General features: G+C 49.3%; 2 protein-coding genes across 11 annotated transcripts in view; one reads left to right on the top strand and one right to left on the bottom strand.

The window, feature by feature from the left end:
* The window catches only part of EXD3 (exonuclease 3'-5' domain containing 3), a 215484-nt gene extending 205455 nt beyond the window's left edge, over positions 1–10029 (bottom strand). For 4 of the 6 annotated variants that reach the window (XM_030461430.1, XM_030461425.1, XM_030461429.1 and 1 more), the window contains exons 1-2: positions 9877–10029; positions 6109–6177 (exon numbers count right to left, since the gene is read on the bottom strand). The gene's annotated coding sequence lies outside the window, so the exon portion shown is untranslated. Of the gene's footprint in view, positions 1–6108; positions 6178–6717; positions 6806–9876 lie in introns of those variants that run through there. The other 2 variants (XM_030461427.1, XM_030461428.1) reach the window with 2 other exon arrangements.
* A 637-nt stretch (positions 10030–10666) lies between these two features.
* On the top strand, positions 10667–24308 carry NOXA1 (NADPH oxidase activator 1). Of its 5 annotated transcripts, none has more exons than XM_030460947.1 (16): positions 10750–10869; positions 11204–11417; positions 12583–12665; positions 13872–13980; positions 16053–16187; positions 17015–17122; positions 17832–17891; positions 18439–18476; positions 19153–19294; positions 20155–20208; positions 20671–20743; positions 20913–20968; positions 21854–22023; positions 22653–22758; positions 22852–22975; positions 23167–24308. In XM_030460947.1, exons 1-16 carry the CDS (start codon positions 10820–10822, stop codon positions 23262–23264), a joined length of 1620 nt encoding a protein of 539 aa, XP_030316807.1. In that variant the 5' UTR covers positions 10750–10819; the 3' UTR covers positions 23265–24308. The 5 variants fall into 5 exon arrangements, with proteins under 5 accessions (XP_030316809.1, XP_030316808.1, XP_030316807.1 ...); XM_030460946.1 differs by having other exon boundaries at positions 20889–20968; XM_030460949.1 differs by lacking the exon at positions 11204–11417 and having other exon boundaries at positions 10667–10869.
* The last annotated feature ends 82 nt before the right edge of the window (positions 24309–24390 follow it).

The raw sequence follows: 24390 nt of genomic DNA, 5'->3' as shown, positions 1-24390 counted from the left end.
TATACATTTGGTACAAGTAACTCCATTTCATTGCCCCACCATCCTGTTCTGCCCTCAGAATAAAGTCATAAATCCAAGCAAGGAAACAATCTGTCAGCATTCCCTTCCCAAGCACAGAGGCTCTGAACCAGTAAGACACATCATGAATTTCAGTCCTACTGAAAGTAACTCAAGCAACTGCTTAAATTGTAAGTAAAACACTGTACAGCATAAAGTATGAGCTTAAGTGTTTGAATAATAGCTGCCAATATCTCTAGATATTATAGATATCTTTATCTTAACTTCAGTTTTTAACTCAAAAATGCATCCCTCACTCAAAATGCAGTAATGATGCAGTCCTAGAAATCCCAAATACCAAGAAGGTTCTTTTCTCTTTGTCTTTCCTTCTGCAGCTTCTCAACAAAGAGGGCAAAGGAGCTCAACAAGGAATGCTGACCTAAGAACAAGACCCATTAACTTTTAAAAAACTACTTTGCCATGTCAGCCCATGGCAAAACATTTGTGTCTGAGGAGAACAACAACAAAACAACCTGGAGAAAAACAACCATCTCTTAAAAATGTCAATAAAACCCACTGAGTTTTGGTATCAGCTGAACATGGCAGCACAAACCCCAGTCTGAACTAGGAAGGAAGGAAACTCCTGTTACAGTTTAGAAACTGCTGCTGTTTACACATCAGTTTAAAGAACTGCTTATGATGGGAACATAATGAAAGCTGTTGAGCATGAAGGGAGAGAGAAACTAAGCCAAAAGCATCATCTTTGCCAGAACTCTACCAGAAAACAGAATCAGAGAGCAAGTTTGGGAGGGATCTCTGGAGGTTTGCAATCCAATCAGCTGCTCCAAGGATGGCCAACTTCAAAGATGGGGTTGCCCGTGGGTATTTTAGGTGAAAGCACAACATAGCTCAATACCCTGCAAAATTCATGTACAAAGAAATAGTTCTGCCCAGCTGAATACCCCTCTTGCTTACCACTGCTCTGGAAAGGTTCAAGTTCTCAGCTGTTCTGAGCAGTAATAATGGCCAGCTGCCACTAAGAACAGTGATAAGCTTGAAAAGGAAACAAATTTAATCTAAATATCCATTAGTACCAAGGTTTGGAGAACTTAACTTGGTAAACTGCAGACTTAGAGGAGGGGAGACTGTGTGACAGCCTGGGAAGGATAATCCTCCCAAGATCCATGCTTTATCTCTTGTTGGAAAGGTGTGCTCAGCTCTCCTAAGGAAAACACAGGCTGTGGCAAAAGGCCAGTCTGCAGGAAAACAAACAGCCCCCCCAGTCATTCTGCATTCCACAGCCAGCTTCAAAGGGAAGCTTTTTTATTTTTTTATCCTTCTTGTGCAAGAGTTAGCATCCAGAGAGGATGATAGCATCAAAGTTGCCTTCAACCAGCACAGTCTGCTCCTTCTAGCACAGGCTGCTCACCATCACCTGGCATCACCATCACCATCTGCCAAAGCCAGACCAGTTTAACTGCTCCAAAAACACACTGCCAGGTCCTCATTCATGTCTGCACACATGCTGCTGAGGATCTGGTATCCTTGTTTCAGGAGCTTGCTGGATCTGCCTGGCACAGCAAGCCCACTCCATCCCCAGGGCTGCAGAATCCCTGCCAGCCCCTGCCTGCTTCAGGCAGAAGGACACAAACCTGCTTTTCCCCATCACTGACTACTAAAGCCTGGAAGGTGGAGCTTTTCTTACTCTCTTCTATAATTTCATGAAGTAGAATAGGATGGTGGCCCATTTTCTAAACACCAGACAAAATTCCTTCTGCTTGGAGCCACGTGGTTGTTAACTTCTTTTAAAAACCATCCCCCCCTGCAAATAATTATATTGCCACTTGAGGTGGGATCTGCTGTGCTGAGATCTGCAGGACACTTCTAGGAGACTGTGCTGGGTGCCAGGGATCCAACACAAGCTGGAAGAAACCCAAAAACACAGATACTGCAACTGTGCTGCCTTTGGCTGCACTCAGCCCTCCCAAGCTGCCAGCTCAGGATGTACTGATACAAATCTCCACAGAATCATCTTGCTTGGAAAAGACCTTTAAAATCAGCAAGTCCAACAGTTAACCCAGCACTGCCAAAGCCACCATTAACCCAGAACCCATTCATGATGCTACAGGAACCACTTGGGTGATAAGGTCCAAGAAAAGGTTATAATCAAATGATGTAATGATCTGCTCTGCTGGGCAGCTCTACCCTGCACTTCTGAACCCTCCTGGAGGTCTCAAATAAGCACTGATACTCAAATAAATGTTTCCTCAGAAAACCAAGCACAGAAATAATACCAAATTCATGAGTTTCCTGAGTGTAATTCCTCTCCATTTGAGAAACAGGAGGGGTCCAAACAAGAAATTCTTCTCTGTGGGGGAGAGAGGCAGGAAGGGAGGAAATGTGAATTACATACACCTCTGGATAATAAGTCCCACCTTAAAAAAAGGAAGGAAATTGGAGTTAACTAAAAAGAGCGTGTTTAGCATCACTCCACAATGTGGGGAAAAAAAAGCAAACAAACTAGGAAATCCTGGCTTGGGATAATGCTGCCTCCTCCTGTCACTGATGGGCTGCCCACAGTCACTGCAATGAGGAGAGGTGAAAGGTCCATTTTTCACTCTTATTTGCAGCACTACTTTGAAGTTACCTACAAATCAGAGTCCCTGTTTGATGGTCAGTTCTCCACTGTCATCCTATGGTTTTCTGTAACAGGGCTGTTAAAAACCATGTGTTTTCACTTTATCTTTTAATTTTCTTAAAAAAGGATAACTCATAACTGAGCAGAGACAAAGGCTCTGTTGATATAACAACATGTGAATTAAATCTGAAAAGAGAATAAAAGCTGTTCTCTTAAACTGACAACCCTGCACAGAGGGCTTCTAGCTAAATTGGGGTAATAAATCAATAGGAAAGATTTCTCTTTGGCTGAAACTTCCATTTGTTTAGGCATGGAAAAAGAGCATTTCAAAATTGCTCTGGACACTGTACACAAAAGGCTTTATTCAGTTTTGGGGTTTTTTTTCTTTCTTTGGGGATATACTTACAACACAAAAGTCATGCATTTGCTTTACTTAGAAATACTTAACTTTTTGGCACTTAAACTTATGACAAGTCAAGCAGCCAGCACCACTGAGCCCTGAGCTACACTGCTTATTCTGAAAAGAAAAAAAAATAAAAATTGCTTGCTCCATTTGCATTATTACATTAGGCAGAAGACCAGCCTAAATTTATGCTCTTCCCCATTATGTTCTTCTCCTGTATTTTTCTATATACAGAATGTTATACAATGTGTTATGTTTCTATAACACTTGCTCTAATTCTTCCCTTAAATTCTATTACTAGTGACTTTTTCACTCTTATTTAAGCAGGAAATGGTCTCCAGTTGTTGCTACCTACCCACATCCCAACACATTTGGTCCCACATCATCTTCTGAGACCACCTTGATAACCTGCCAGAGCACAATGTCCATCCAACACCAGGGAGGTGCTCAAGAGACTCCAGTCACAATATCCCCCCAAATACTGCCCAGAAACAGGGTCCCCAGATGCCCAAAAGCAGTGAAAAATAAGCAACACTTGGCAGAAGATTTTAAGGACAACACTGACTGTAACTATAGATGGGACCAAGAACTGCAGCTGTCTTTTTAAATAAAAATCAGATGGTACCTGGAACTGACTGCAGAGCTGAAAGCAAAGATAACACTGGCACCTGCTAATGACATTTAATACATTAATTATGCCATGAAGCTGGCATTGGCTAACCCACACAACCATTCACCAGGCAACTCTAGCTTGTCTCCAAAGAAAGACAAAAACCAAAAAAGAAATCAGCATAAAAATAAACTTTCAATTTCACAGAAAAGCTGTGTGAGAAAATATTTCTAGGAGATGCAGCTCAACTCTGAAGAGAAGCTTTTGATAGCAGCACTTTGGAGCTCCTCTGCAGCACCTTCTGGAGGTGTCACTGGTTGGGACATTGCTCTGATTTTTTTTTTAGAACACCCAAACTGTTGTGTGGTAAAACACGAGGAGGCAACTTCATATGGGATGGAGTAGAACACTGAAGGGGAGAAGATTTTGCCTAAAGCCTCTGTCATTCCAAATGTCATTTCTAATTACAGCAGAGTTCCAGCAGAGGAAGCTGGTGCTGCAGTTCTGCCAAGCCTGCCCACCATGGGGATGATTCAGTGCTAATTGCTCAGAAAAATGTTTCCAGTTCCACCGGTTTGGTGTGCTTTGTAAAAAGCAAAACAAGGTATGTTTGGGAGCAACTTAAGATGACATTTATGTTTACAGACAATCTGACTCCTGCTTCTTCTTGGAAAAGAAAAAAAAAAAAATCAAGAAAAGTCAAAAGTAATGCAAATGATCTGGCACTAGAACCTTCCCAGAACAGAAGAAGCACCAAAGCAGTTGTGCAGTATTCATGGTCTTAAATGGGACTTCCCTGAGTCCTGTTTTGTTCAATATTTTAATTATATTTAAATTTAAAAAAAAAATCTTTACTGCTTCAGATTTCAAAGCACTTATACACTGATTAACTCTCCCAAGGTAAAACCCATTATCCTCTGTTTTACAGCAGAAAAGTGAAAAAAGATAAAACTGTCAGAGGCACAGAATGATGTGAGGGCTGCAATTAAAACCCAAGAGTTTCTGAAGCACCTTATTGTTTCTAAAAGGTTGGGGGTTTTTTTTAAGATGGTAGCAACAACACAAACAGAAAGGTTTTAAATGGACACACATGTGGGATCCTGGAAGTTTACAGGGTAAGGGCAATGAGAAAGGCAAGTTAATTAATCCAGGTGGAAAACTGTAAGCAGGAGCCTATTAGAGGATTCACTGTGCTCCAACACAAGCATTAAATCAACCTGCCAAGCAGCCAGTCTTGCCTTGCATCACAGGACAGCACAAGGCAATCCATCTTCCACTTGATCCTTTCTCCTCTGGGGCAGCAAATGAGATTTGTGTGGAGAATTTTCTCTGGAGAGCAGCAGAGTGACTGCAGAGAGCAGCCCTGTGCTGGGTTATTCAGCAGTGCCCCCTAACGAAGCTGCAGCTTTGTGTGGGAACAGATGCAAGGGAGAACAGAAAAAAACCCAAAATGAGACTTCCCAGAAATTTCTCCTCCCTAAACACCAAGCTTTGTTTCCATCTGAACACAAGGGGTAAACAGATGATCCCCAACTAACTGGTAACTGCTGCTCCAAAGACATTTTATGTTTTCTTGTATTATGCAAGTCCTTATTGGTAAAAATCTCTGTAGGCAGAAAAAGATGGGAAAATTCAGAGTTCTCCCATTCTGAGAGAAGAAATGACATGGAATTAGATGGATACCAGGGCAGGTAACCCAGTACAACTCCTTACAATAAATTGAGTTCTACACAATCTGCTTTATCTGTAAGGAACTGACTTCTCAATATAGGATGATGTAGTTTAATGAATCCTTACAAAACTAAGTGAATATCCTGAAAGAAGTTGACAAATCCAAATGGAATCTTCCTAAATCTATTCCCTAATAAAGCACAGTACCATAAAATACTGATAATTTGAAACAATGTCTTCATGCTCACATGAGCCATAGTGATGAAATGGTATTTACTGTGGGTTTGTGCATAAATCTGCTTTACTGTCAAGTTCCCTTCCACCTACCTCCATAAACTACTAAATACATCTGGCAACTAACTGATACATCTGGCAAACAGAATATGTTTGCATTGCTTTCAGAAACAAAAAAACCAAAAACCAGAGAACAGCTGGTGAGGATTCCCAGAACAGAAATGAATATTAATAATCCCAGTGTCCAATTCTCTGAACAGGACTGTTTGACTTGGAAACCTATCTGTAAATAAGCAGTGAGGGACCCATTTCAGACCAGCACAGGCAGAGCAACCCATGCAACTCTTGCCTCTCACACCAAAGCATCCCACTCAGCTGTCCCCCCAGCACCCAGAAGCCTGAGGTGAAAGAGATCCAGGAAATCACCCGAGCTGGAAATGCTGCTATTCCAGAGGCTCAGAAAGGGCAGGAATTCCTTGAGCTGCACTGCCCCCAGCCTGCCAGCTCTGGCCTTGGCCCCACTTTGTCAAACCAAACCAGACACAGCAAACTCACCCTGTGGGGAGCCTGGTGAAGGGGGGGACCCGATGGGTGCTGCCCGGGGGGTTCCTCTGCCGTGGAGAGCTGCAAGGAAGCAAAGGGGCTTGAACCAGGTGGAGCTGGTGAGACCCTCACCAGCACAGCACCCAGCTCCACCAAGCCCAACCAGCACCAGGTGCTGTGCCACCTGGGACAGATTGATGTTGGCACCTCCTAAATGCCTCCACCTGACCCATCCACCAGCTGTTTTTACTTCTTGCTGATTGCTTTTATTGCAGTGTTCAGCTCAGGGCAGCTCACCAGTGATGGCACAAAGCAGTCAGGGAACAGTCAGACACCTCAGTTGGTTGCTCACTTCAACAAAGAGAACATCAGGAACCCTCCACTCCCATCCATAACCATCCCTGAGCAGTCACTGCTGCTCACAGAACAAAAAAACCAAACAATGATGCTATGTGGCTAATAAAAACCTGCTTTGTGCAGTCTGAAAAAGCAGCTATTTAGCCCAAAGAGCAAAGCTGCACTCTCCTTCACAAAAAGCCAAACCTTTTAGTTTTTAACACGGGGAGATTTTAATCTCCAGTGAGGATTTTTCCAAAAAAAATTGACAGGCAATTGCACAACCTCAGAAAGCCCAGATGGAGCAGTGTTACACAGCAAGGGTTTCCCAAGCAGTGCTGGGCTCCTCCTCTGCTCTCTCACGTTTTCAAACATTCCTCCCAGCACTGCTACGTCCCAGCCAACTTCTCTCCTGAAATAACAGTTTTATCCTCAAGGAGGCTCAGGCAGGGTTTGACATGAAAAAGATCAGCAGCAGACAGACAGATGGGATGGGTAGGAAAAAGAAAAAAAGGGGGAAAAAAAAGCACGAACAAGGTTCAGTGAAAATAAAGAATGATCATTGTGTGCCCTTTGGAGCAGGAAGCAGAAAGTTGTCCTGATGCAAATCTGCAGCCACAGCTTGGTCACCGTTTTCTGATGTCACTACAGGTGTGGCCTTTAGGAACAGCAGCTCCCAGCCAGCCAAACAGATCCCAAAATCCCTTTACAAGGACCTGATGTGATAAAACAAGTGCCAGCAGAGCCTCAGCCTGGAAACTGTTGCCTTGCTGAGGGTGAAAAACTCATATAATGCCTCAACTGATCAGACTTTGGGCATTTGGAATCCCTTTCTGACCTCAAATCTGCAAACACATGGGGGAGAAGACAGAGTAAGTGAGGGAGGGGATTCTCCAACACAGGGGCTGCTCCCTGTGCCCAAATGCTGATGATTTAAAGAACAGTGCAGGAAGAAAGACACCACTCCAATCTAACTCTCCTCCCTAAGAACAGCAGCTGGAATTACCCCTTCAAGCAGAGGCTCATCCAAAAGCATGATTGCTTGTGTCTAACTTAACCTAGAACTACAGCCTTTTAAACAACATTAAAAAAACCCTAAAATTCCTGCTATTTCTGCAGCCAGGCAGCCTCAGAAGCAGAGTCCTAGGAGGTGACTCCCTGATAACCTCACTGACTTTCCCCAAACCTCAGGGACACCCCAAGATTTCAGCTTTAAGCCCAGCTTCAGCATTGTTGCTGTTTCAGCTTTCAGAGTTGAAAGGATAACAAGAACTTCAGACTTAATGCCAAGGCTTGAACCTCTCCTGCAAACCATTCCTGTCATTAACCTCCCCTCACTGCTAGGAAATGGTGTAAATGTTTCAAAGAAATTGGGTAGGTTTGACTCTCATTTACCAGATCTCACTGTGCCTTTGTTGGAAAGACTGAAAAGATTCAGCTCTCAGATAACTTTCCCATAGGCAAAGATTTCCACAGAGTGGCTGAGTCATTCCTTAACCCTCTTCTCTTGGAGTGCCTGAATAAAATGAGGGGTTTTTGGACCATTTCATGGCTTCTTTTCCAGAACCAGAGCATTTTTGTGGCCTCTAAACTCTCCAGTATTTTTCTATCTTACTTGAGAGCTCCTGTAACTGGAGGTTATGTTCCAGCAGCCTGTTTTAACACCACCATGTGCACACAGGAGCACTCCCATTTTCTCTTCAGAAAAAAAAAAGGGGAGGAAAAAGGGGAGGAAAAAGGGGAGGAAAAAGGGGAGGAAAAAGGGGAGGAAAAAGGGGAGGAAAAAGGGGAGGAAAAAGGGGAGGAAAAAGGGGAGGAAAAAGGGAGGAAAAAGGGAGGAAAAGGGAGGAAAAGGGGAGGAAAAGGGGAGGAAAAAGGGGAGGAAAAAGGGGAGGAAAAAGGGGAGGAAAAAGGGGAGGAAAAAGGGGAGGAAAAAGGGGAGAAAAAGGGGAGGAAAAAGGGGAGGAAAAAGGGGAGGAAAAGGGGAGGAAAAAGGGGAGGAAAAAGGGGAGGAAAAAGGGGAGGAAAAAGGGGAGGAAAAAGGGGAGGAAAAAGGGGAGGAAAAAGGGGAGGAAAAAAAAAACCCCACAACCAAACCCCAACAATCAAACCAACTCTTCCACAACTCTGAAGCTCAAATCGTGTCACTGAGGCAACTAAATCACCCTCTGCAACTTCTGAGTTGCTGGCAAGAAGCTCTCATGGCTTCCAGACTTCACACACCCTGCTCCATGATATGGGAATCCTTCTCCTACTTGGAATCACCCAACCATGAAGGTCAAACCAGGACCAAACAGCAGCAGCTGGGCACTGATCATCCCACCTGTCTGCAGCAAATTTAACAGCAAAGTTTAGAAACCTTGGAGAATCTGAGTCAATATAATCAGCACTTGAGAAAAGAACCAATTCCACCAGTAACCAACTGGAAACAGCCCCATTCTTTTAGGGCTTCCACCCAATGATCAGGATGCAAGATTTGCTCCTAAACTCGTTCATAACTTCCCCCTTGCTGAAGAGGAAGAATCTCTTTTTCAAGCCCAGGTTTTTGAGCCTTTAACCTCTACACCCAACAGATTTATAACACTTCTACATTTTTACTACACTTTACCTGATCATTTTATTTCATTCCTGCAGCCCACATCAGGTTAAGGCACATTTAACTCTTCCATTTGCCTGGACAATAACAACCTTGGTGTTTCCAATCCCAATGATTTTTTTTCCTCGTTTTCCAACACCTTTAAATCCATGGCAGGGAGCTCAGGGGGTTTGTTGGAGCCGAGCAGCCTGCACCCCCCCCCATTCCCCTGCTGCCTCTGCACAGGACTCCCAGGGGTTCCTTCCTTTGGTAACTTGTAACTAAATCACCCCAAATACCCCCAAATTCCAGCGACACAAACCCCCAGAATTTGGCATTATTTGGATCCATGACCTCGCAGTCAGCACTCAGGGGGCCTCCACCCCCAGCCCCCAACAGCCTCCTCCACCCTGGGGCCATCTCCTCGGGACCCAACCGAACCGAACCGCTCCCCCCAGCCGGTGCCAGGCCCGGGTCACCCGCTTAGAGCCTGGCAAGGTGTGGAAAGGACCCCCCCAACCCAAACCCCAACACCGGGCCCCGCTCCTCACCCACCACCCCCTGAGCACCGGGGCTTCCCTCAAGACCCCTCCCGGGAGGCACCACCCGGGGAGCCCCAGAGACGCTTCGTGGCTTTATTTGGGCTGCGAGCTCGTACACCCGGAGCGGCCCCGCCGCCCCCCGCCCCTCCCCTCCCCTCCCGTTCGCCGCTTCTCCCGGGGCCTTTCCCAGGCTCGAACTCGGCTCCGGGCTCCTCCACACAAGGGCCGGGCTGGGCCGGGGCTGCGCGGGGAGCGGGGCCCTGAGGCGGGGAGGCCCCGAGGCGGCTCCAGGCCCGCAACGGAGCGGCCGCCGCTCGGGCCACTCACCTGGCACCGACCCGGAAGTGGCGAGGGGAACCGGGGAGTTCCGCACTCAAAATAATTCCCTCTCGCTCCCGTTACTCCGCTCGCTGCCTCAACCCCACACCCGCTCCGGAACCTCCCGTCCGCGCCCACGCTCCCCCACCGGGCGGCTCTCCCGGGAGCGCGGCCGCACCGTGCCTGCAGGGAGCGCTGTGGCACCGCCAGCCCCGGGGCTCCCCTCAGTGACGTCACCGCCCCCGGGGGGGGGGTGGGCCTCCCCTCAGTGACGTCACCGCCCCGGGAGGGGCTCCCTTCAGTGACGTCAGCAACCTGGGGTGGAGGGCTCCCCTCAGTGACGTAACTACCCCCCAGAGGGGCTCCCCTCAGTGACGTCAGCAGCCCCGGGGTGAGGATCCCCTCAGTGACGTCAGCAGCCCCGGGGTGGGGATCCCCTCAGTGACGTCACTGCCCCCGGAGGGGCTCCCCTCTGTGACGTCAGCAGCCCCGGGGTGGGGATCCCCTCAGTGACGTCACTGCCCCCGGAGGGGCTCCCCTCAGTGACGTCAGCAGCCCCGGAGGGGGCTCTCCCCGGTGACGTCAATGGCCCCAGGTAGGGGCTCCCCCCGGTGACGTCAGCGGTCCCGGGGGCTCAGTGGGGACGCGATCCCCGCGACCGCTCGGTCCCCGTCCCGTCCCCCCCCGCCCGTGGGTCCCTCCCCGCACGGTGTCCCCGGTCCCGGGAGAGGCGGAGGGGAGCGGCCGGGCCCGCCCGGACTTCCTCGTCCTCCCGCATCCCGCCCCGGGGCCGCCCCCTCCCGCCGGGCAGGTGAGGGAGTCCGGGCCATGGCGTACCGGGAGCTGGTCCGGAGGTGGCACCAGGGAGTGTTGGCTGCCGACGGCGGGCACTGGGACGCGGCCCTGGAGGCTTTCGCCGGTATCCCGGAGCCACCGGCCAGGATCTGCTTCAATGTGGGCTGCGTGGAGCTGCTGGCGGGACGGCCCGGGGAGGCCCTGCGGGTGAGGGGCTGGGGTAACCGGGGGGGCTGGGATGGGGTCCCGGGACACTGGAAGAGGCAGCTCCATCCCTGGCAATGTCTCAGCCCAGGTTGGATGGGGCTTGGAGCAGCCTGGGCTGTGGGAGGGGTCCCTGCCCGTGGCAGGGGGGTGGGAATGGGGGGGCTTTAAGGTCCCTTCCAACCCAAACCAGTCTGGGATTCCATGGAACCCACCCAGAGGGGTGGGAGGTGGTGCCAGAAGGGGCAGCATGACTTTCCCATTTTGAGTTTTGAGGGAATAATGCTGAAACTCAGAATGCTGAACTAATTCCACGCTCAAGCTCCTTCCCATCCAGCATTCCTTATCCTGGATGCCCAGCAGGAATGGGAGCAGTGATGGACACACAGGAGCCCTGCAGCCCCGCTCCTCCCCTCCTGCACCAGCAGCCAGGGCTGCAGAGAAGCTCCCAAAGTGCTGGAGACCCCTGCCCTGTGGAAATGCCCTTCTATCCCAGCACCCAGCGTGTCCACACGTCTGTCTGTCTGTCTGTCTGCTGCCCACGGGGAAAGGTTTCATTTAAGCTGTTTATAAATGAGCAGCACAAAGACCTCAGGATGTCTTGAGGGGTGGGGAGGTGCTAGGGCAGAGCTGTGGAGCCCTGGGCAGGGCAGACACTCTAAGGGACAGCGCTGAGCACAGCACGACAGTGCCTGAGAGACCTCTGAGGTGTATTTTGTTGTCTTAGGTCGTGATGGTTGTGTTTTGGGTTTTAACAGCCATGGGTTTGTGCCTGCTCAGGCAGTGGATGGAGTCTGTGCCCACCTGGCTGTCCCAGGTTTTGGAGAGTGCCTTTGCAAAGAGATGTCACCCTGCACAGACACTTGAGGTGCTGGCTGGGATTCCTGTGTCCCTGGATGTATTTTATTAGCAGAACAAGAAGGTCTGGTGAGAGGGGAGTTGGAACTAGGGGGCTTTTTAAGGTCCCTTCACAAACTTCCAGTGATTCCAGGAACAGGCACTGACTGGGAAGAAGCTCAGCTCTGCTTCCGTGTAGATCAATGATTACTTGTTTGATCTTTTTTTTATAGCATGGTAAAACATCCTGTTAAAGCAAGGTGTGTTGTCAGAGCTGCAAGAGAAGCCAGACACCACCTCACCAAGAGCCACAGGCACTCCCTGACCTCCTGCAACATACTTGCACCCCTGTAGCACTGCTGGGCACTCTCAGGGAAGTCCAGGCTTTCAGGTTTGGTTTCTTATCCACCTGCCATCTCTGCAGTGATAAGGAAGCAGCACACTTCCTCCCTTTCCCAGAAATACTGACTTGTAGGGGCAGTGTGAAGCCCTTCAGCCTCCTCCCATGCAGCTCTTCTCATACTCCTCAAATATCCTTCCCTCTTTGGTCTGCTCCTGCTGCTCCCACCACCACCTCTGCCCCAGGCAACAGTTTTCTCATTGCAAGATGCTGGATGGCACACACAGCTCCTTTGTTACATCCAGTTTCGTTTTGGTGTTGTTTTTTTTTTACCAAGGAAGGATAAAACCCTCAGCTTTTCAACAGACAAGACCTGGAAGGTGTCACAGAGCTGTTTCCTGGTCCTCAGAGCTGGGCACAAGCCCAGGGACAGCTCTGCACCCAGCATGAATGCAGCATGGCCAGCAGGGTGCATACATCCAGGCATCAGCAGGAGAGATCCTGACTGATCCTTGGGATGTGTCTGTGTTTTTCCTTAGGCATTCAACAGAACCGTTGCAAAGGACAACTCCCTGGCTGTTGGCTTCTTTCAGAGAGGCTTTGTCCACCTGCAGCTGGAAATGTAAGTGAGGCTGATGTCTTCAGTGAGGCTTCAGTGAGGCTTCAGTGAGGCTTCAGTCTTTGATTTTCTCCTCTTTTGTCACTCTTTATGCCTAAACCTAAAGGATTCTCTGATTCTGTGACAGTAAAATTCACTTCTTTATAAAGTCCAGTTCATAAAGTCCAGTTTGGCCTCATAAGCTGGGTCACAGGTCAGCAAATCTTACCCCTGATAAGACTGAGCAGATACAAAGTGCACAGCTCTTGGATCCCTGGGGTGACTAATATATATATATATATGTATATATGACATTACTGTGAAGAAAAAGAAGCTGCTTCTATGTGGGGGCTGCCAGGGAGTTATGGTGCCTGTTAGATTTTCTTTAGGAATAAAGCAATAGAACTGTTCAGCCTGGTATGTCTTCACATGGGAGGTGTGAGCTTGGCCTTCCTAAAAATGCAGCCTGCTCACAGGGTCTGGCTCTCCCTCTCTGGTCTCAGTCTCACTGATCTGACATTGGGATTTCTGTGCCATGGGACTGAGTACTCTTTGTTTCCAGGGTTAAATCACATTGACATCCTGCTCACAGAGGCAGGTGGAGGATTTTAAAGGTCCTGTCTTACCTCTGAAGTTCAGTTATTCTCTTCCCTGTTATTTTCTATCCCTTAATTTCCAGAAAATTGCTGTCTTTATTTCTGGGAGGGGGTTAAACCAAGCAGTTCTGCACTCACATCAAGCAGCTGCATGCTGAGTGCCTGTGCTAGCAGAGCTGCACTCAGGGCTGGTGGAGCCCTGCCTGGCCCATTGGACCAGTTCCCCTCTGCTCCCAGCACTGCCAGAGCCAGCAGAAGTGGAGCAAACCTACCCTGAACACACACCCAGGGGCAGCACAGCTGGCAGAGCTGTCCCCCACCCAAGGAGGTGACAGTCACCAGCACCCCATGGCTCCTGCCCTCCTCAGATGCTGCTCCTACCCCCCCACATCCACCTGGGCACCTTTTTTTGCTGTGCTCACTGTCTCTTGGTGGGATCCCCACTGCACAGCCCTTCCTGGACCACTGCCTGCAGCCTGGGGACTTCTTTTGAGCTCAGTTTGAGCTGGGGTCAGTTCAGACCAATTCCCATCTTAGCTTTAGAGTTTCTCTCCATTCTGTGTGCAGTGCTCTGGCTCAAGCTCAGCCTTGAGCTTTTTTCTCCTCAGTTTCTCCTCTCCCCTCTGCCCTGTAGGTATGAAGAAGCTCTCTCTGACTACCATACAGCCTTCAGTCATCTGAGGGAAAATCCCTTCATTGATTACAAGCAGTTGGGGCTGAGACACATCCTCTATGCATGGGAGGTAAGAGTCAGTCTCAGTCCTTCCCCTCAGGAGTTCAGCAGCAGGCATTGGGAACCCAAGAACTTCTCAAGACACCACATTAGAAAAGTGAAAACTCTCTGCTTGTGTTTTTCTTTTTTTAAAGGAACTTCATAATGGAAGTCATAAAACAATGTCATCTCTGAAGAGTTCAGCAAATTACAGTTTGAAAAGTTCAGATGCCCAGGAATTTGTACATTGGGGTTTGTTATCTGTGCATGTAATGCCCACACTTACAAGTGTGTAAATATTCCTGTCACTTCTGTGAACTCCTCAGCTCTGAGAACTGAAATAGGTTAAAATATAGACAGATGGGAACAAAACTGGTCCATAATGAAGACTTTAAAAACTGCCATACATAAAGGCCTGTAGCAACTGGTCTTAACAGTACCTCTGTGTTTTACTTGACCCACTGGGCTGCCAGCTCCACTTTGCTTCTGTAACACTTCACTTGGCAGCTCCTTACCCTGTTAGTGGAGTCAACTTGCTACATCCTGTTCAAAAAAGCTCTCAGTGTGAATTTACTGTAAATATTTGGAATACTCAGAGTGTAAACGACTTGTCAAAACTGTGGTCTACTCTAAGGGTTAATTTTGTCCACACTCATAGGCTGAAAAGCAGATTCAGGGGAGGATCTAATTCTTTATTTCAGCAAGAGTGAGGAGCCATTGTGTAACTCAAGTCAAGCATGCCCAGAGACCTGTCTTTCAGTCTGGTTAATCTTCATGCACCTTACACCTGGCAGCAAGAAACTAACCTTGGCATCTCTGGTATTCCCCAAACCTCATTGGTTTTTAACAGCTTCAGTGCCAGAGCTCTGCCTGCTCTGAGCTGACACACTGGGGAACAAGAGGTTCCCTTTGAAAGGAGCAGAGCTGCAGGAGTGCCCTGAGGCCCTCAGGAGGAGGTTGGGACCCTTTCTGGTGTGAACACCCAGGGCCTCACTCCCAGTGCTTGAAGCATTGCCAGGATTTGTTCCCTCCCCACTCCTGACTGGGGATCCACATCCCACTTCCACTGTGTCCTGCTCTCATCTCTACCTGCAGCTCATTTTTCAGAACACCCAAATGTCATCCTCCCACAGAACTGTGCCATCAGCTTTTCCCACAGCTGATCTCCCCAAGGGACAGGAGATATCCTTTATGGTTTGAACATCCAGAAATATATTTACCTCTGGCAAGGAGATGGCACTTCAGAGCTGAGTGACAGCTCCTGCTGTCCTCTTTCTGCATCTCTGCAGCTCCTGGAGGTGTTCAGGAGCAGCCCTCTGCCCTCAGGATTAGGGAGTGAAGGGAAAGCATCCTCTTAGCTGCACCTCTGTCTTGCATCCAGATGCCAGGAAGCAATTTACAGGCTGATCACCCAAGTAGATAAGATAGGATATCAGAGAGGGCATCTGGGAGGTCACACCTTTGCCCTGTGGGCCAGCAGCTTTTCTGTGCACTGAGCAGGGACAAAAAGAGATGTCCCAGAGGCACCAGATTGAGCTTTCCCCATCTCTAATCCTCACTCACTTTGCTGCTTCATCACTGACCAGACTCAGGTGCTGCCAGAGGGTAACAAGCTCCAGCTGACAATTTGCACATTCAGAGCCCAGTGCACTGTGAAATGGTTTGTTAAGTTCTTTTACAGTGGAAGGGAGTCAGAATTTCTCAGCACAGCAGCAAAAATCACCTTGCTGCAGCCAGAAACCAAACCATGGAGCTTGCCATGCAGATCCTGCCTGGCCTCGTAGTTGCAGGAGGGATAAGAGTAAAATTTGTGCAGTTCCAGAGTCTTCATCTGGTGTTGCCCTGAGCAGAGCAAGCAGCTCCAGCACACTCAGGAGCTCACCTGGAGGTGCAGCTTTCAGCTCCTTCCACTCTGATGATGAAGTTTTTCTCTCTGTGCTGCTCACTGTGTCTTTCCTGCAGCCAGAGGGGTGTAGGTTGGTGCTGCTGTGGCTGTGGTGTCCCAGTGCCCTGGTCCCTGTTTCTGGGCTGAGTTCAGGCAGTTTGTGTTGGGTGTCTGCTCACTGCCAGGTCTCTGCTTTCTGCTCCCCCTGCCCACTCCAGGTGCTGTACAGCATGGCAGCAGTGCAGTGCAGGCTGCAGCAGTGGCAGGAGGCCAGAGCCACCCTAGAGAAAGCTGTGGTGTGGAGACCTGAGGGAAGAACAGCAGTGCTGGACATGGCCCTTGAGAAGGTGCAGGTAAAACCAGCCCAGTGAGTTCTTGGGTACTTCTGTTGGGCTCAAGGTAACAGAGGAGGCCACAAAAATGATCCAGGGGCTGGAGCAGCTCTGGAGCCAGGCTGAGAGAGTTGGGGTGTTCAGCCTGGAGAAGAGAAGGCTGCAATGGGGAGACCTTGGAGCACCTTCCAGTGCCTGAAGGGGCTCCAGGAAAGCTGGGGAGGGACTGGGGACAAGGACTGGAGGGATGGGATGAGGGGGAAGGATTGGTTATTTCCAGAGTTGGTTCAAAAGAACAGTTTCCTTTTATATTCTGTTGTGATCAGGAACAACTTGCAGATCTCTGATTTACTCTTCCTGGAGGGTTCATTATTTTGCTACCTCCATACTTCCTTATCTTACTTGAATCCTTTCTATAAGAAAATTATTTTTGTTTCTAATCTGATCTTCTAGCACCATGTTTGTGCTTTCCATTAGTGTCTTGTTAATATTTGCTATGAGCTTGCTGCTCAGAGGTTGAATAGAGGAGAAAAAAGAGACAATAGAAGGCAAATAGACAGAAATGCTTAGAGATTTGGTTCATAAACTTCACTCCCCTTCCCTGCCCACCCATCCCATGCCAGCAGTCAGTCTTTGACTCATCACTGGGTAGTGGCTGCTGAGCTCTTCATTTGCATGTGCTTGTCAGACCTAAGTGACCTTTTTCAAGCTCACAGCCATTAATTTTGTCCCAGTGTCTTCCTGGAGCTGATCCTGCACACATAGGGAAGCTATACTTGCATTCACTGCTCTGTGTTTCATGTTGTATTAATTGATGGCTTTTCCCTTGTCTGCTTTCCCTGCCCCAGAACTGTCTGGTTTTAGAGCCTATGCAGGTTCCTCTCGGGGAATTTTTCAGACCACGAAAGAAGGAAGTGGAACAGCTGGATTCAAAAGATTTCCTGGGCAAACCCAAGGTAACAGACACCTGATTGTTAAGATAACCAACAAGCAGATGGAAATCCCACCTTCTGACATCTCCAGAAAGCATAACTATTGAGCACCCCACTGCGGGAGACCCAAGACTGTGAAGTCTTTCAGCCAGTCACAGCCTCTGGGACACAAAAGCCAAAATGTCTTTGAATTGCCACCTCTGCTATCAAAACTGCACTTTGGTGCTAAAAAAAACCTTCCCAGTCTTGGTTACTTGAAACTCTGATAAATCTGAGCAGGTTCTTTGGGGGCCCTGTGGTTGGCTTTTTGGTGCCAATGACATTTGCAAGAGGAGCCTTTTCCTTCAGTGTGCTCCTACTCACAGACACTTGGGAAACAAATGCTTTGTCATTGCCTTTGTCAAAGGCAAGTCAGGAGTGTTCCTCTGTCCCTTCTGTCACCAGTGCAGCCAGCACAAGTGCCACGGGCCAGAGAGCTCTGAGATGGATAAAGGGAAGAGAAAGTAATTAATTAATTTTAAAGAAACCTTGGAAAGGATAAAAAAACCTCAAGGACATGAACAGTTGGGGCTTTCTGGGGAATCCTGCTCTGGTTTTTCTGCTGTGTGCATAGCTCTGCTTCATGCCTGCTGTAGGCTGTCAGAAGGACTCATATCTGAGTAGATAACCTTGCATGAAGTGTGAGAGCCTCTTCATCCAGCTTGGATTCAGTCATTTCTATGTCCTCTGACAGGTGATCTCATCCATCATTCCCAACGATGAATACTTTGGCTTTGAGCCTCTCAGACTTCAGGTGAGCAGGACATAGCTGTGAAAGGAGGAATGGAGCTGTCATGGAGCTCCAGGTAGGGCCTCAGATCCCAACACCAGGAGGGTAAGAACACATTACTGAAAAAACCAGTGCAAAGCTGGGTGGTGGGCTTCAGCATTGCCTGGGATACAGCTCTGGGAGTCTCCAGCCCTTTGAAGATGAATTTTTGTCTCTTCACCATGTCAGAACTGCAGTGGAGACCTTGCTGTGCTCAACAGGCAGTTGCTCAGCACTTCAGTAAAATTTTTCAGCCTAAGCATGGCTGGCTTGCACTGTGGAAGGAGTTTCCTAGCAGGGGAAAAGGTTTTGTTACCCCCTTTGATGGGATAAAGCAGGAAGGGGAGAAACAGGAGGTACATCCTGCTAAGGTGTGGAGCAGCAAACTTCCCTCTGGCTGTTGTGCTGTGACAAATGCCCTCAAAAGCAAAGACATAGCTCAGGGTGGTGTTCAGAGGCACAGTCAATAAGATGGCACTGTTGCTATATAAGACACTGTTATAAATAGATGCTGTTGTTGTTCCTCCCCCAGAAACAGGGATTCTATGAACACAGTGCTGATGCTCTGAGGTAAGTGTTCACCTCTACCCTGCTCTAACTCTTCTCTCACTCTTTTTATTCTGAATTTCATGTTTTTTTTCTCTGATATCTTGGTCTGAAGATTCGGTGGGATCCACACCCACTTCTCATCAAGGGTGGAGGGAATGACAAACATGCAGAAGCTTGTGTGGCTGCATCTGCCACTGCAGCTCAGTCACGTCTCTCCTGCAAGGATCTCAGGGCAGTTTGCAAGAATTGATTCCATAGTTGTGGGAATCAGGCATGGATCATGCCATGGCTGGGGAATGGAAGCACAGAGAGGTTGTGCCCAGGTCTGTAGCAGAGGATGCTCAGCTGTCCCATCCCAGTTCCCAGCACGTGTCCCAGCCATGCTTTATTGAGCCAAAATCAGCCCCAGTTCAAAAAACATGAAAGTAATTTTTTTTATTAATGATACTGTGTTTCAGGGCTGAGTTTAATAATTGTTTTGATGTGTAGGATATTTATTAGTATAACAAAAATGGGACAGCTGTTTTCCATGCTCCTTTTGCTCCCAGTTGGACCAAAGAGTAGCCATGGAAACCATCATTTCCCAACACTGAAACTGTTGGCCCATGCCAGTTTGAATTGGTGCAGTATTCTGGATCAAAGCCATCCAGCACCAGAACTCTGGGTCAGTAAAGATGTTCTTGTTCTTTCTTTCCAGAGACAGTGAGACAGGCTACTGTCGGGTTTTGTCCCTCTATCACCCTGAGGACTCAGAAAAGCTGGCAGTGAAAGCCAGGAGTTTGGTCTTTGTGCTGGCAAGAGGAGCAGATGGCTGGGCTACAGCCATATATGATGGACAGGTAAGGAGAATGGGGTGGTTTTCCTGCTCCCCAGAAGAGACCACAGCCCTGCTTGTGAACAGGACCTTGCTGCAACCCTCTGAGCACCTTCCTTGATCCCCCACCTGTAGCACTGCAGAGCAGAGGATGAGTTCAGGAGCTCCTTCCCACAGCTCAGTTGATAATCACAGGTTTCTCTCCCACCAGGTTCTCCCATTCCCCTGTGTAGCTCTGCAAGGGCATCTTTTGGGGCACTTTTGTTCTCCACCATACAGGATTCTACGTGTAGGATAAGCAGACTTGACCAAGGACCAACCATTTAGAGCAGTATTTGTCACCTCAGATCTCTAAGGAGCTGAGGAGACAGGTTGGTCCTTTCCTGGTGTGTAATGGCTCTTAATTTAACCTTAGGAAGGTTTTTGGAGGGTTTCAGCTGTGCAGGAAGGTTTTATAAAGGGCTCTAGAGAAGACCTGAGGAATCTGACAGCCCTGCAAATCTGACATCTGTTTCTACAGACAAGGGAACTGTAGTAAAACAGATTGAATAGAAACTGATCAATGTGACAACATGGAAAACCTTTTGTTGACAGAAGCTGTTTCTCACCTCTGTTTAACTTCTTTGAGAGAGCCAATGCACACCTGGGTTCAGTTGATCCACTGAATGTATTATCTGCCTGGATTTAAAAAGATTCTTCACAGTACCACTAAAAGATCTGAGCTGTTTGAGCAAGAGAGGCAGTGCCCTTGTGTGTCAGGGTGAGCAGGCTGTGTGGCTTTGAAAGGGTTGAAGCAGTGCAGGGGGGTGACAGAAGAGGGACCTGGGGCTGCCTCTGCCACAGCAGCAGCTCAGCTCTCACTCTGCTCTGCTTCGTGTCCTGCAGAAGCTGCGTATACCCAGCTCCCTCCTGGAACCTGCCTCCAAGATGGATAAATGGGTGAGCTGACAACCTTGCAGCCAGGGATGAGGGAAGGAGCAAGAAATACCTGTGTGACATTTATTTGTAAGATTATCACACGTTGGGATAATTGTATAAGGGAAACATAGAGTGTGAAATCCTGAGGCACCCTAAGTGAAGACCAAGTGCTCATGAACAGGAGCTGGGGGAGGGCTTTTGGATGGGTGTGCAGGGAGAGGACAAGGGGAAATCGTTTAAAACTTGAAGAGGGGAGATTTAGATTAGATATTAGGAGGAAATTCTTTGGTGGGAGGATGGTGACCCCCTGGCCCAGGGTGCCCAGAGAAGCTGTGGCTGCCCCATCCCTGGCAGTGCTGAAGATTGGATGGGGCTTGGAGATTGGAACAAGATGGTCTGTAAGGTTCCATCCAACCCAAACCATTCTGTGATTCAGTCTCTGGTGTCTTCTGCTCACTCCATTTTGCTGTTGTTCTGTTGCAGAAGATCAGTGATGGGATTCCCCTCCCTCCTGCCCAGGTGCCTCCCAGCAGACTCCCTGGGAAGCAGAAGCCAGGTATCCCTGGGCCAGGGGCTGGGCTGGGGGTTATGTGGAGCTGTGTCCAACCCCACCTGCTTGAGCAGTACCCTGGGGGGCTGCTTGCAGCCACAGCTGCCTTGTGCTGGGGGGTTTGCAGAATTGCTGCCTCTCCTGACTGCAGGAGCTGTTCCTCTGCTCTCTGCAGAATCTGGGGGAGAAAATGCCTCTGCAAATGATGCTGGTGCCCAAATGGACTTCAAGGTAAGGTGCTTCACAAGCTGAAGCTGCTACACCTAAAGAGATCAAGGCTGTCAAAAGGGGAAGATCCCTAGCCAGATTCCCCAAAATTCCTGAGATGCCCTAAAATCACTGAAAAAACTCTCTTCCTTTGCCCGTTTTCCCTTTCCAAGGAGGGGCTCTTGTGTGGTCTTCCCTCCACCACTCCCAGCTCTGTGACCATACAGTTTTGTGGGGCAGCTCAAGCTTGAGGCTCACCAGGGCAGTTCCCTTTTGCTGCCCTCCAAGGAGCTGAGAGCCCCTCACCCAGCAGTGCTCTCAGGCCCAGTTTGCAGGAGACAGCTGCTCTTGGAATACCTTCCCTCCCATCTCCCCTCCTCCTGTGGGGCATTTTCTGTCCCTCTCAGCCTGGGCACCACAATTAATTCCTATTTGTGTTCCTCTGGGATGATGTCCTCTGATGCACCTCCATGTTGTTACCAACCTCTGTGTGATGGAACTGGAATTGCTCTTGTGAGCACCTCACTGGCAGTACCAGCTGCAGATCAGCTCTGCTCCCCTTTTGTCTTTGCCACCCCTCTTTTTAGGACTTCTGGAGTAATTTTTGCTCAGCTCTGCTTCAGGCAGAAGGCAGCAGAACACGAGATCTGGGCTGCAGCTCCCCAGCTGGCTGGAGGAATCGAGGCCCTGCTCAGATATAGGTTTGGGGTTGGGAAATATCTTTGTGATCCAGCCCAGAAATGGGCTTCTTGGGTCAGGGGAGGAACCTGGGCTCCCAGGCTTTGCATTTGTCACGAGCCACCAGAAATCCAACACCGCATTTCGGTGCCGTGTGGGGCTGTCTCTGGGTCTCCTCTCCTGAGTCCTGAATGCCTCAATATGAGCCCCTGGTGCCACATCTCTCATCAGGTCCCACCAGCTGGAGGAGAAGCTTCATCCAAGCCAGCCAGAGCTGTTGTGCTGCGAGCCTGCTGTGAGTGCAGCGTGGTGCTGAGGGCTGGAGAGGTCCCGGCCCTGCCCCAGCTGCGGGCTCTGCTGCGGGACAGCTTTGCTCAGCAGGCAGAGCAGGGGAAACTGAGGTACACGGCAGGCTCTGGTGCTCTGGGTGTGGGACAAGGCAGCAGCAGTGTCACTGAGGATGCAGACCTTGCCCTCTGGTCTCCTGGGACTGTTTAATCGGGGTCAGAGAATTCTAGCAGAGGTTGAGCACAGACGTGGGCACACAGCCATCCTCACGGGGCTCGTTTACCAGGTTTGGAGACCAGCGTGTGTGCTGGGGGCTTTAAAAGCCAAAGATCTTACCCAGGAGACTTGTACTATGGTCAGGAAATGGGAAAATGGAAGGAAAAACTCTGCACAGCTGCAGCTGCTGTATATTGGAGTTTCTCCTGCTCAGCTCAGCCTTTGGGATACAGAGGGATCAGGGCAGAGCAATGTGGGAGCTGATCCTGGGGTGAGGTGTCCCTGAGAGTGACAGCCCTGGGGACTTAACAGGAGAGTTTAAGATCTTCCCCTCACTAAGTGTATGAAGAGGTAACAGTGTCCCTCCCTAACAGTGCTGCTGAGCATGCAGGGTGGCCTTGTGTCATTGTGCAAGGTAACAAGCTCAGAGCTGGCTTACAGAGGGGGTTTGGAAGATGCCCAAGGGCTAGGATTGTCTCCAAGTTTGTCTTGAAATGATTTGAGCCCCGTTGATGACCCCTTGCAGCTACAGGAATTCAGATGGCAAAGCCCTGGGTGAAGTTTTGGGAGAGGAGGATCTCGGGAAGATGTGGCAGCAGCTGACAGATGGCAGGGTGACACTCTGCTGCCAGGTACATGGCTGTGACAAACTTCTCTGCTGTGCTGGGCTCTAAGGGAGTCTCTGCTTTGCCTTGCAACCTCTGTGCTGAATTTTTTTCCTGTAGGACTTGGACTCCCACGCGGGCAGACCCATCCTCTACCGGATGCTGGCTCAGCACCCTTACCCTGCACAGGGACCAGGGGACTTGGAGTTCAGCAAGGGAGACATGCTGGACATCCTCTCTGAAGGTGTGTCTGCAGGCTTGGCCTGGCATTTTGCAGTACCTGGGGAGCAGATGGGCTCTCCTGTGCTGTCTCAGGCTCTCAAGAGGTACTGGCTTGTGCTGGGTTTTGTCCAGAGTTAAGTTCCAGCCATGAAAACTCTTGCTAACCCCACTCTGATGGCCCAGGGCTCATCCTGCTCCTTTATGTTTCCCCAGTGAATGAGGACTGGCTCGAAGGATGCTGCAATGGCAAGACAGGAATCTTCCCCAAGTGCTTTGCAACCCAGCTCAGGTGTGGTGCTGCCTTCCTGTAGCAGTCAGGAGCCTTTCCTGCCCACCTGCTCTGTCACCCAGGGGTAGGAGACACCACTCCATAGCCAGGAACTCTGCTGAACTGGGCTGGAGATGTCCCCTGCTCACAGATCCCATGGGCTCAGTTCCAGCACTCCAACAGCATTTCCTACAGTTTGTTCCCAGACCTGGCCTGGCAGGCAGAGAGAAGAGGGGGAAGGAACTGGTGTGTGGCTATGGGAAAAGTCTGTGTGGCATCTCAGACTGTTGGGTGGGAAGAGGTTTCTCTGGATGGAGATTTTCACTCTTTCTCCTTTGTTGCTCAAGTTCAGGCTGGGAAGGCTGAGCCTCACTCTGAAGTCCAGGATAACCATGTAAGCAGAAGGCAGAGCCCAGGTCCCCAAGCTTTTGGGTCACATATCCTCATCTCAACCAGAGACAGAAGGCTCTTTGGGAAGGTCTCTGTAACCAATTTGCAGTGGGGTATACTGGGTAACACCTTGGGTTAGGAGCACCATGTGCCATCTTCCACAGCAAATATCCCATGGATCTGCCAGAGCCAAAGAGCTCTGAGCAGCCCTCAGCCCAGCTGCCTTTGGTTCTTTTCTTAAGCTCTTAAGTCCTGCCTGGATGTTACTGCTCCATGCAGGAGTCCTGCGGCTCAGAGGAGAAGCTGTGGAACACCCCATGCAGCCCAGACTGGGGCTTTGGAGAGGGCTGGGCAGCCTGGTGCTGGGCTGGAAGGGATGAAATGAGTGATTCCTGCAGCTGAGCTCTGCTGCCTGGGCTCTGCTGTCCTGAATAAAATGCTCAAGTGCCTGGAACTGGAACCTGCTTGGGATTTGGTGTCTGACAAAGCTGGGCTATGTGATTTGAATATAAAATAAACCCTGAGCCAGAGTTGGCAGCTCTGAAATGAACTTCCACTTGTATTTTTCTGCTGAGATATGCCAGTAAATATTTTTAAAAGCAGCTGACAGTGTCTTTGGGAACATGTTCTGTCACATTCTACAAAAATCTTGCACATCTCACACAGGGAAAGATACAGATAAGGTCACCATTGCTCTCCATCACCAGTTGCCTCCCACAGCTGGTGGGAAAGCAGCCCAGCAGGACTGGCAGTGCCAAGGAAACTGTGCCAGTCTGGTT

The sequence above is a fragment of the Calypte anna genome, chromosome 17 (assembly GCF_003957555.1).
Source record: "Calypte anna isolate BGI_N300 chromosome 17, bCalAnn1_v1.p, whole genome shotgun sequence".
Taxonomy (NCBI): Eukaryota; Metazoa; Chordata; class Aves; order Apodiformes; family Trochilidae; genus Calypte; species Calypte anna.
The sequence above is the reverse complement of the archived record's forward strand: the minus strand, read 5'-3'. Positions and strand labels throughout refer to the sequence as shown.